Consider the following 12729-nt stretch of genomic DNA (forward strand, 5'->3'; position numbering starts at 1 on the left):
AAAAGTGTAGATTATTTTCTAAACGGATAGCAAATTTAGAAATCAGAGGTGCAAAGGGACTTGGAAGTCTTCATGCAGGATTCCATAAAGGTTAATTTGCAGGTTGAGACTGTGGTAAAGAAGGCAAATGCAATGCTGATGTTTATTTCAAGGGTAACAGAATATAAAAGCAAGGATGTAATGCTGAGGCTTTATAAGGCATTGGTCAGACAGCACTTGGAATATTGTGAGCATTTTTGGGCATTGAAGAGGGTCCAGAGGTTTACAAGATGATCCCAGGAACGAAAGGGTTAGTGTATGATCCTTTGATGGCTCTGGGCCTGTACTCATTGGAGTTTGGAAGAATGGGCGGGGGGTGGGGGAGGTGTCTCATTCAAACCTATTGAATATTGAAAGACCGAGATAGCGGATGTGGAGAGAACGCTTCCTATAGTAGAGAACCTAAGGCTTGAGGGCACAGCCTCAGAAAGAGGCTTGTCCCTTTAGAGCAGCGATGAGGGATTTCTTTAGCCAGAGGGTGGTCAGTGTGTGGAATTCATTGAGATAGTTGCGCAGGCCAAGTCAGTGGGGATATTTAATGCAGAGTTTGATGGGCTCTTTATTAGTAAGGCCATCAAAGGTTACAGGGAGAAGGCAAGAGAATGGGGTTGACAGGGATGAGCCATGATGGAATGGTGAAGCAGGCTCTGGGCTGAATAGCCTAATTCTGCTCCTCTGTCTTATGGTCTTATCATCCTAGCGAACGGCAGCGGGTGTGTAAGCTCAGCATATAAGCTGCAGTGTGTTCAAAAACAGTGGTTTTCCTGGTGGCAGTTAGGTAGGAACAGTCAATGTGTTGCTGTTGTTGCTGGCACCTGATCTGAATGTATTGTGTTTTGTAATGTGTGAGCACTGTGGTTGTAGCTGCCAGGTAGCAGCAGCTATATCAGAACCATTAGACCAGACACGCACAGTCACTATCCCACAGGGACAAAAAATGAGTTCCTCATTAAATTACTGTAATTGAAGTAGACATGGTAAATAAACACATCTTGCCAAAGCAGTGGGGACAGTGCAGAGCAAAGTTTTCATCTTGCTGGTTGTAAAAGCCTCCAGAGTTCACTCATACATTTTGTTCCTGGGAGTAAAACAACTTGCAATTAAATAACGTCTTTCATGCCTGTGGCATACAGACCAAAGAGATTTATAACTCAGTAGTCTTAAAATGTAGTCCCTGTTATAATGTAGGAAACTTTCTCACTGTTAAGCTCTCACAAGTGACTGGGCAGCCAATCTAAATGACATTGAGAATAACTATTGGCCAAGATACTCGTTAACACTCTCATGCTCAAAATGGGATATTTTACACCCACTAGAGAGGACAGACTGGCTGTGATCTAATGATGCAACTTTTTCCAACCAGTGGATATTTGTGCTCAGAACTCTGAAATGACACTCGCACCAACAATTACCACAGGCGCAAGTGCAGCGCTCTGAGCCATGGCCAATTAGTTAATTAGCTCTTGTTCTGATCTTGATGTTTGAACAAAGAGTTCTCAAGTGTGTTCAAGAAGGCCAAGGAATTGAGTGGCAGTGAATGAAATGCTGTCCAACCTCAGGAAGTCACGTGCACTTTTAAACCCAATTCTACTTTGTAATTGAAGGATTGAATTTAATCAAGGCATAGGGGAAAGCGTCACACATCAAAGTTGCTGGTGAACGCATCAGGCCAGGCAGCATCTCTAGGAAGAGGTACAATCGACGTTTCGGGCCGAGAGAGAGGAAAGCTTGCCTGCTTTCCAGTTGGTACTTTGGGATCTCTCATGACAATTTGGTGCTCCCTCGGTACCCTGCTGACGTATTGAAAATGGTTTATTATTGTCACATGTACTTCGATACAGTCAAAAATTTGTCTTGCAAACTTTTACATATTGGTTATTTGACAGTCTTTGTTTATGTATAGTTCATTTTTTTTGTCTTTCGTTGTTGTACTGTGAATGTCTGCAAGAAAATGAATTTCAAGGAAATCTTAAGGTACATACGTTTATTAAAAATTTGCTTTGACTTCTTCACACAGATCAAATTATTACATAGAACTTTGAGCTATAATAAGGTAAAAAGAATAACAATTTAAAAAAAAGTGTAAAAGTTGCTGAAAAAGTACAGTACAGGTGAATATGACCTAATGATAGATTCCTGTCACTGCAGTGGGCTTTGAACCTGTTATCTGTCGATTTATGGTTTAGTGTAGAACAATAGCCATGGCTGACAATTTCAGAAAAATTTGAAGTTGTAGAACTAGTTCTTGTGTAAAGCCTGCGAGAGTGAAGCCCAGTAAGCAGTGTGGGTGGCACCATTGTTTTGGGGACCTGAGTGAACGACTGCTAGAGGACCTGAATCCAGAGAGAGGTTAGTTTATTGTTGGGCTTCGTCACATCGGTGAGTATTCTCTCTGAGACTGATGCAAAATTGCTCTGTTCAGTTGGAGATTAGCTCTGGTTCTCAAAGTTCAAAGGACTATATATTACTTTGGAATTCAGTTCCTTACAGAAGAAATAAAGAATATAACGGAATCTATGAAAAACCATACAAAAACTGACAACCAACCAATGTGGCAAAGACAGACTGTGCAAATACAAACATATGGAAAAGATATGTTTTTTTTGAGTTGTCAGTTCCTGCTTTCTGGATGTGGAGGCAATGATAACTATATTTTGCCAGATGAGCAATGATATTTCAATTTTCTGGCAAAGAATATTCGTACAACAGCTATCATATCAGCACCAGCATTGGGATTGGGTTTCATTTCCCTCCGCTGTTTGCAAGGAGTTTGTATATTCTCATGATTGTAGGGTAATAACTGTTCCTGAACCCGGTTGTGTGGGACCTGATGCTCGTATGCCGTCTTCCTGATGGCATCAGCGAGGTGAGGGCATGGCCTGGATGGGGTCCTTCAAGATGGGTGCCACTTTTTTGAGGCATCGCCTTTTGAAAATGTTGTTTTGCACACTGTTGCAATGTGTAGGTATTTGAGTTACTGTTGCCTTCCTGCCAGCTTGAACCAGTCTGGCCATTCTCCTCTGACCTCTCTCATTAACAAAGTGTTTTCATCCATAGAAATGCTGCAAATGCTGCTAATGCTGCTCACTGGATTTTTTTTGTAAACTCTAGAGACTGTTATGTGTGAAAATCCCAGGAGATCAGCAGTTTCTGAGGTACTCAAACCACCCCATCTGGCACCAAAAATCATTATACAGTTTAAGTCACTTAGATCACATTTCTTCCCCATTCTGATGTTTAGTCTGAACAACAACTGAACCCCTTGACAATGTCTGCATGCTTTGATGCATTGAGTTACTGCCACGTGATTGGCTGATTAGATATTTACATTCATGACCAGTTGTACCTATTAAAGTGGTCACTGAAGGTATAAAATAGTCAAAAAATTCAGCTTTTGCTGTTGATAGCCACTGGGAAATACCTGTGAATTCACTATTGCGATGGAGGCTGAAGAAGATTGCCTGTCCTGGGGTTAGAGCAGTGTGTATGTAAAACAGACTGTTTTGTTCCTGCTGTTGCTTGTTGTGTTCTGTGTTGTTCTGTCGAGCACTATGTGCATGCTATGTTGATGCCAGAATGTGCAGGCTGCCCCCCAGCACACCCTTGTGTGTTGGTTGTTAATTAAACAACGTATTCCACTCGATGTTTCCATGTGTATGTGATAAATCTGAATCTGGGGTTAAATTGATTCACTCAGTTCTTTCTTTTGCACTTTCTGTGCTATTTTGTAAATGCTAACCTTGTCCTTCAAAAGTGAAATGGCTTTCTCTGCAAGTTTTGTGTTCAAAAATCAGGGTGCCAAAGTCGTGTAGCGGTTAGCATGACGCTATTACAGCTTGGGGCATTTGAGTTCAGAGTTTGATTCTGGCACTATTTGTAAGGAGTTTGTATGTTCTCCCTATGACTGTACGTGTGTCCTCTGGATACTCCAGCTTTCTCCCACAGTCCAAAGATGTAGCAGATAGTAGATCAATTGGTCATTGTAAATTGTCCTGTGATTAGGCTAGTGTTAAATCAGTGGTTTGCTAGGTTGTCGAATTTGAAAGTCCTGTTCCACCCTGTATCGTTAAATAAAAATAAAATTTTAAAAAAGATCCTTGACAGGTTAGGGAAAAGCTGGAGACAAGGAAGCTGGTAGTTGTGTCTGTTGAAGGCAGCTTTACTGGTGACTCATTGAAAGGGTGTGCACAACGGCTGTGTGAAAACCACATCTTATAAACACCTCCATTCACATCTGTTTGTCTTTACTAGGCAGGTAACCATGGCAATGACTGGGCAGGCAACCTCCTACCCCACCATGAGCAACCATACAAAGGAACGGGTCACTATCACGAAGGTTACTCTGGAAAACTTTTACAGCAACCTGATCGTACAGCATGAAGAAAGAGAAATGAGGTAAGTGGGTAGGGATATTTGTGTGCTTACTTAATGTCTGTCTGCAGGTCTGAACACACTCGCCAGAGATCTCTGTAAACTCTCTCCTCCCACTCTTCTGACTACAAAAAGTAGTGGATACAGCCCAGATCATCACAGATAAAGTTCTCCCCATCACTGAGCACATCTACATGCAGCGCTGTTGCAGGAAAGCAGCATCCATCATGAAGGACTCCCACTACACAGGACATGCTGTCTTCTCACTGCTGCCATCAGAAGATGATACAGGAGCCTCAGGACTCTCACCTCCAGGTTCAGGAACATTTATACCCCTCAACCATCAGACTCCTGAACCAGCTTGGATAACTTCAATCACCCCAACATGGAATTCATTCCACAACCTGGACTGTACAACTCATTTCCAATTTTTATTACTTAATAATAAGATTATCATTATTATTACTTAATAATAATATTACAATTTCTATTTATTTTCTCTCAGCTCAAGCTGGTAAAACCTGAGGTACAGACATAACCAAGCCTGCTCATTTTTCAATTGCTAGGAACTTTTGGACTATTCTAGCAGTGTTTAGTATTGGGGCTTTCTGAAGATTTACTTAAATATTGCTATGTAGGCCTAATTGTTTAATGCTACTCTGTAGTGACTTTGGGGTGATACCAGCTGTAGATATTACTGTCGGGACACTGTATACCCTGTTCACGTTCCAAAGTCTTTAAGTTTCCTCTTTTAATTCAGCATATTTCTGGTGTTTTCCACTTATTGATTTCTGTAAGTTATGTGTGTTTGGAATGGCTATATCTATTAAATAAATTGATCTTGTTTATTCTATATTATTATATTCAGATGATTATTATGGATTCTCCTATATGTAATAATTGATCAGTTGTAATTTAATTTATGGTAATATTATTATTATTATTTTGTGTTCTTTTATTTGCAAAATTTGTTATCTTTTGCATTTGTTATTTTTTTGGCTGTTCGTCTGCTTTGTGTTGCGGTTTTTCAATGATTCTATCCCCTTTGTATTTACTGTGAATACCTACAATAAAATGAACCTCAGGGTTGTATTTGGTGACATGTGTATACATTGATAATAAATTTACTTTGAACTTGCCTTCTCCAAGCATCCCACACTGAGTCAGGAACTGACAAGTTCCCTGAGTAAGTCACCCTGTCTCAGACATTGATTTGTGCTTTTACTACTAGTCACTCGTGCTGATTCTTGTTTGGAGTTTCACACTTCAGATCAACTCCCCATCTCACCCGCCCTATGCCCCATGGTATGTGTGTACCTGTACCTCATGTGTATGATGACTTGCCCCCTCCACGCCCCCCCACTGACTGCTACACTACATGTCCAACTTAAAGTGATCTGCTTATGCCAAGTGCATGCAACAGCACACATACAACTCTAACACCAGCATACTGGGGAAGGCCAACGTGAACATCTCCACTATGATAAAGCAACACCAACTCTGATAGATGGTCATGTCATCCTGATGCCTAATTTGTATTTCCCCAAACTGATCCTTCACTCCAGTTGAAGGATGATCAGCGAGACCCTGGTGGGTAAAGGAACACTTCAAAGATAAATCAAAAATCAGCCTGAAGAAATTCTACATTATGCCTAAAACCCGAGAAGACATTGCAGTCGATAGATACACCTGGAGGAAATCTGTCCAAGAGGGATCTGTGCTACCTGTGAACGTCTCCGTTGTGCCGCAGAAAACAAGCGGCATCTGCGAAAGGAGAGACTGAACAACAGAAAGACCCAACCACTAACCACAGCTACAACTTGCTCTTGTCTGCACTACAACAGAATACGTGGATCCCAGATCGGACTCTACATCCACTTGAGGACCTACTAAAAGACAACCCTTTAGGAGAACATCATACTCGACTGGAGTGATTGTACTGCTTCCTGTGGACCATTTTTCCCAGCCCCTCCTACACCACTTGTTCTTGCACCGTCTTCTCTCTGTGGTCCACCCACCTCCCCATTGCTGCTTTCCTTGCTCTCTGTTTCCTTTGACAGTGCCTCCTCCTTTGTCTATCCCTCCGCAGCACCTTCCCTTTGTGTGCGAATGTATGTGTCTCCCCACTCCTGCCTCTCCCTCATTTGTATTACAACCTGCACAACCCAAAGATGTGCTGGGGGCAGTCCGCAGGTGCCACCACACACCCTAGCACCAACATCTTTAAGGAGTCTGTATGTCCTCCCCATGACTGCATGGGCTTCCTCTGAGTGCTGTGCTTTCCTCCCACAGTCCAAAGACACTCTGGTCAGTAGGTTAATTGGTCATTGTAAATTGTCCCACGATTATGCTCGGGTTAAATTAGGAGCAGCTGTTGGTGGTGTGGCTCACAGGGCTGGAAGCACCTATTCTGTGCTAGATCTCTGAATGAATAAATATAAAGCATTCTCACAACTCACTAATGATAACCCGTACATCTTTGGAATGTGGGAGTAAACCAGAGCACTCATGCAGTTATGTGGAGAATGTACAGACAATGGCGGGAATCGATTGGCAATCGCAAGATCGATGACACTGTAATGTGCTATGCTAACTGCTATGGTACCGTGGCTGCCCAGCTGTGCAACCGTGGCTCCCAGCACAACATGCGCAGCATTTGCTGTAAAGCAGTATTGCAAATGAGGAAATGGAAAAACTCTGTGATAGGTCTTGTGAGCAGTCAGTAATATGATGTGCTTTGCCTGTAATTAGCATAGATTAACAGTAATTCAATATAAACAATTAGAAGTCTGTAAGAAGTTTGTACATTCTCCCCTTGACTGCATGGCTTTCCTAGGGGTGCGCTGGTTTCTTCCCACGTTCCGAAGACATATGGGTTAGTAGGTCAGTTGTTCATTGTAAATTGCTGTGTGATTGGGCTAGGGTTAAATAGGTGGGTTGCTGGGTAGTGCGGCTCGTTGGACTGAAAGGACCTGTTCCACACTGTATCTTGAATAAAAAGAGTAAATAATTCCCTCTAGCTCTCACCGAAAGCTTGGAGGAGAAGACTCCCTCTACAATTTTGGCCGGCTACTTTTCTAATGCTCACTAGGACACATGTTTAAACCAGACATTTTGCCCAGAGCATGAACAATTTTCATATATTCAGGCATCTTTGTTTCTCTTCTAGACAAAGAAAACTGGAAAAAGTGATGGAGGAAGAAGGACTTGGCGATGATGAGGTAATTTTGTTTGCTCTGGTGTCTTGGCTTGGCCTCGATCATCTCAGCTGAATGGCAGCTGTATTTGCGCAATGGCTCTAACAACGTAAACAGAGAGCGAGTTCAAATTTAGTCATCCTTGATGCTGGCTCCGAATCGCTCGGAGCTGTTTGGGGTGGGTAAGATGACAAGACATTCCATGATAACAAAGAACCTATCAAATAGCTCGATTCAAATGGTGTGACACCTGCAGAAGAACTGAGAAGCTTCCAGAAAAATACAAAAAGAGTTGTACTACAATTACTGGAAAATTCACTTAATAATTTCACGTATATAGGTGATTATATAAAGATACAAGCAAGCATAGGAAAAGTTTAAAAACTTTGGGGAAAAATAACAATTGTACACTCTAATCCAGCACATTAATGATTTTTAAACATACAGTGCATATGGCAAGGCCATTCAGCCCATCTAGTTCTGGTTTCTACACTTTAAATTAGCCAACTGAAATGTCCTGCTGTCGCTGTCAAACAATTTGAGGGGTTACTGATTTATTTTTCTTTGAGCTGTGGACATCGCTGCTGAGGACAGCAATGGCTGCTCATCCAGAGGAGACGTTGGGCTCTGCATTTAAACAAATGCAGCCCAGGTAATAATGGTATCCCATTGGACCATTTGATAGTGAACTCGGGGCAGTTGTCAAAGAAGAGGCATTGTACACTACAAGATAGAAACAGGGCCTTCAGCCCGTCTGGTTTTTGCTGAGCTATTATTCTGCCTAGTCCACCTGGACCGTAACTCCACACCCCTCCCATTCATGTACCTTTCCACATTTCTCTTAAATGTTGAAATTGGCAGCTCGTTCCACTTACAACAGGATCTGGATCAGCTGGAAAAAGAGGCTGAAAAATGGCAGATGGAGCTTAATGCAGGTATGTGTGAGGTGATAAAATTTGGGAGGACCAACCAGGTGAGTGGTAGGGCACTCAAGAGTGTGCTAGAACAGAGGGATCTCAGAATACATTGAAAGCGGCATCACACATTGATAGGGTGGTAAAGAGAGCTCTTGTCACATTGGCCTTCATAAATCATAGTATTGAGTAAAGGGGTTGGGATGTTGACGTTGTTTAAGACATTGAGCCTTAATTTGGAGTTCTGTGTGTAGTTTTGGTCACCAATGGACAGGAAGGATGCAAATAAGATTGAAAGAGTGCAGAGAAAATTTACAAGGATGTTGCTGGGACTTGAGGACCTGAGTTATAGCGAAATTGTGGGGAGATTTGATAGAGGTATACGAAATTATACTTCTATCCTCTTCTCTTAGAGGGTGGTGAGAGTGTGGAACAAGCTGCCAGTGAAAGTGGTGAATGTAGGATTGATTTTAAAATTTAAGAGAAGTTTGGATAGGTACACAGATGGTAGGGATACGGAGAGCTATGGTCTGGGTGCAGGTCGATAGGACTAGACAGATTAATGGTTCAGCACAGACTAGATGGGCCAAAAGGCCTGTCTCTGTGCTGTAGTGTTCTATGACTCTATGACACACTTGCACTGCCCTCTTAGTGAAGAAGTTCCCTGTCAAGTTCCTCATAAACATTTCCCCTTCCACCCTTACTCCATGACCTCTAGTTGTAGCCTCACCCAACCTCAGTGGAAAAAGCCTGCTTGCCTTCACTTGAACTGTATCCCTTAATTTTATGTAGGAATGGTATTGTATAGAATACATGGAATTTGGTTTGAACTCGGTGTTCTCTATTAATTGTCTAGAAGCGGATGAGAAGGTCCCAACACGCCAGGAAGGAGACTGAGTTCTTGCGGCTCAAGAGGACCAGACTAGGGTTGGATGATTTTGAGTCCTTGAAGGTTATAGGTCGAGGAGCCTTTGGTGAGGTAAGTCTGTCCTGGCCTAAGATGTGTACTGAGTCTAACCTCTGAAGGCCAGTGAGTCCCTCTACAAACTTTCCTGGTGCATTTTAAAGAAAATAGAACATAGCCTTATAGAAATATACAAACTATAGACATATAGAAAATATACCATTATAACATGCTCGGCACAACATTGTGAGCCGAAGGGCCTGTAATGTGCTGTAGATTTCTACGTTCTATTGCCCATTACAGGGCCTTTGGCCCACGATTTTGTGCTAACATTTTAATCAACTTTAAGATTAATCTAACCCTTCCCTCTCACAGCCCAACAGTTTTCTTTTAATCATGTGTCTACATAAGAGTCAGTTAAATGTCCTTGATGTATCTGCCTCAGCATGTTCCATGTGCCCACCACTCAGTGTGCTTTAAAAAAAATAAAGCATACTTTTGACATCACCCCCATACTTTCCCATAAAATTATGCCCCTTCATTTTAGCCACTTCTACCCTGGGGAAAAGTCTCTGGCTGTCCACTCTATCTATGCCTTTTATAATCTTGTACAGCTCTATCAAGTCACCTCTCATCCTCCTCTGCTTCAAAGAGAAAAGCCCAAGCTAACTCAACATTTACAGATAGGACATGCTTTGTAATCCAGACAGCAACTATTAAATCTCCTCTTGAAAGCTTTCACATCTTTCCTGTAATGAGGCGACCAACAAGAGAGGGACTGTCTTATCAAACCTCAGCTCATACCATGGCTGAGGATGCATTTTGGCACAGCTTGGACCAATTTTCTATCTTTTATTGCAACTTGTAGTAATTTATTATTCCTGCATGGTACTGCTCCCACAAAACAATAAATTTCATGAGTTATGCCTGGTGGCCATCAGGTACACCTGTACACCTCGTTAATGTAAATATCTAATCAGCCAATCATGTGGCAGCAACTCAATGCATAAAAGCATGCAGGCATTGTCAAGAGGTTCAGTTGTTGTTCAGACCAAACATCAGAATGGGCATTAGTTGAAGTTTCATGAAAACATTTAAAACAGTATAAAAAAGGCAAGCTACCATTTTTCTGAGTAATAAATAATATATTTAAATGAAATACAGAAACAATTAGAACCCTACAGTACCATAAAACTGTAGTATTTCCTAATAGTTATCAATAGAAGAATTCATCCAGTGTATGCTGCCATGTTCTTTGATTGACTTGACTTTTTAAAGTCAAAATAAAAATCAAAATGATCAAAAAACACTGCTTTTTCAGTCAAGGTCTTTCGTTGGTCCACTTGGATTACAAAACACAAGCACACACAACTGACACCATTTGTAAACTGTTTGCTCTAAGCACTGCGTAGTGTCCAACAATCACACAAGTGCGTTCAACTGACGTTAGTTAGAAACTGTTCATCTACAGTCTCTTGTCCCAATTAAGTGGCAAAGTGTCTCAAATAAATGAAGGGAATCCCAGCTATTTTCTCCATTAATTTATGTTCTTTAAGATGTGTCTCAAATAAGCGGCTGCCCGGATTAACCAATGGTCCAGTGAAGGAGAATCTGCTGTTTTTAAATCTTGCAGCTGCCACTGAACTGTTGTATGCATGAGGACAGTATTCACATAGCACGGTCCCACGAGCACTTGTAACCTGTTCTAATCGTACTGTTAGAGGAGTAAATAGTGGCCAAAACAGTGGGAAGTGTCCTCTGCATTTTTCATCAAATACTCTATCGATTTCTGGTAGTAACCTGAGCGGGCAGACTTGATTAACTTTTTTTCTGTACTGCTATTTCCTGTCGGTCATGTCTTGGCTGGGTCAGCCCTGAATTTTGCACTTGAATCTCCATAATGGACTGGGTAAGCTGTGCTGTAGTTAACAGCTAAACTGAGATCTAATGAGTTGATTCTACCGTTTGCAGGTGCGTCTTGTACAGAAGAAAGACACGGGTCACATCTATGCCATGAAGATCTTGCGCAAGTCTGACATGCTGGAGAAGGAACAGGTAGATGACTCTCTCACTTTCAGAGGCTGTTTTCCCTCTTTCTTATAGGTGCGAGGGGCTTGTGAAGAACTCTTCACACCATGTCTCCACCAGCCCTCTCCCTGAAGTCGAGCTGCTGGTTGTATCTGTGAAATAAATGCGTGCTCCATTGTGCTGAATAAGTCCATAAGAGATGGAAGCAGATATAGGCCATTCAGCCCATTGAGTCTACTCCACCATTCCATCATGGCTGATTTATTATCCCTCTTAACCCTATTCTCTGCCCTTCTTCCTGTAACCTTTGATGCCCTTACTAACCAAGAACTTAACAACCTCTGCTTTAAAAAGATCTAGTGACTTGGCCTCCATAGCTGTCTGTGGTAAAGAATTTCACTAATACACTAACCTCTGGCTAAAGAAATTCCTTTTAATCTGTTTTGAATGAACATTTCTCTATTCTGAGTCTGTGTCCTCTGGTCCCAGACTCCCTCCAGTGTAGGAAACATCCTCCCCACATCCACTCTATCAAGGCCTTCAATCTTTGATAGGTTTTAATCCGATACACCCTCATTTTTCTAAACTCCAGTGAGTACAGACCCAGAGCCATCCTCAAACTCTCCTCATTCGTTAACCCTTTCATTCCAGGAGTTATTCTTGTGAATCTTCTCTGGACTCTCTCCAATGCCAGGACATCTTTTCGTAGATATTGCCTAAAACTGCTCACAGTACTCCAAGTGCAGTCTGACCAATGCCTTATAAAATCTGAGCAAGGAGATAATGTAATATTTTTGAGAGAATACGAGGGGTGATTGATAAGTTCGTGGCTTAAGGTAGAAGGAGTCAATTTTAGAAAACCTAGCACATTTATTTTTCAACTCAGTCCCCTCCTACATTTACACATTTAGCCCAGCAGTCGTGGAGCATACAGATCTTGGACCTCCAGAAAGTATCCACAGCAGGGGTGCTTGAGAAGTTTGTGGCCTAAGGCAGAAGGAGATGAGTTATACAGCTCTCATTACATGCACATGCAGTTCAACGCTTTGAGTGATTATGCAGAAAGTTTGAAGTTAATGATTCATCAGGGGTGATTGATAAGTTCGTGGCCTAAGGTAGAAGGAGATGAGTTATTAACTTCACGTTTTCTGCATAATCGCTCAAAGCATTGAACTGCATATGTGCATGTATCGAGAGCCGTATAACTCATCTCCTTCTATATTAGGCCACAAACTTATCAATCACCCCTGCTGTGGGCAGTTTCTGGAGGTCCAAG

The 12729-nt window shown here is 41.9% G+C and overlaps 1 protein-coding gene across 4 annotated transcripts in view; it reads left to right on the forward strand.

Annotated features, from left to right (window-relative positions):
• Positions 1-12729, forward strand: part of LOC140195251 (serine/threonine-protein kinase 38) — a 141053-nt gene that overhangs the window by 54386 nt on the left and 73938 nt on the right. For 3 of the 4 annotated variants that reach the window (XM_072253296.1, XM_072253294.1, XM_072253295.1), the window contains exons 2-5: positions 4291-4434; positions 7580-7631; positions 9378-9500; positions 11397-11480. In XM_072253296.1, coding sequence (XP_072109397.1) covers positions 4301-4434; positions 7580-7631; positions 9378-9500; positions 11397-11480 — 393 coding nt within the window. In that variant the 5' untranslated portion in view covers positions 4291-4300. The remainder of the gene's footprint in view (positions 1-4290; positions 4435-7579; positions 7632-9377; positions 9501-11396; positions 11481-12729) is intronic. The other variant, XM_072253297.1, reaches the window with a different exon arrangement.

Source organism: Mobula birostris, chromosome 3 (assembly GCF_030028105.1).
Source record: "Mobula birostris isolate sMobBir1 chromosome 3, sMobBir1.hap1, whole genome shotgun sequence".
In the NCBI taxonomy this organism is placed as follows: domain Eukaryota; kingdom Metazoa; phylum Chordata; class Chondrichthyes; order Myliobatiformes; family Myliobatidae; genus Mobula; species Mobula birostris.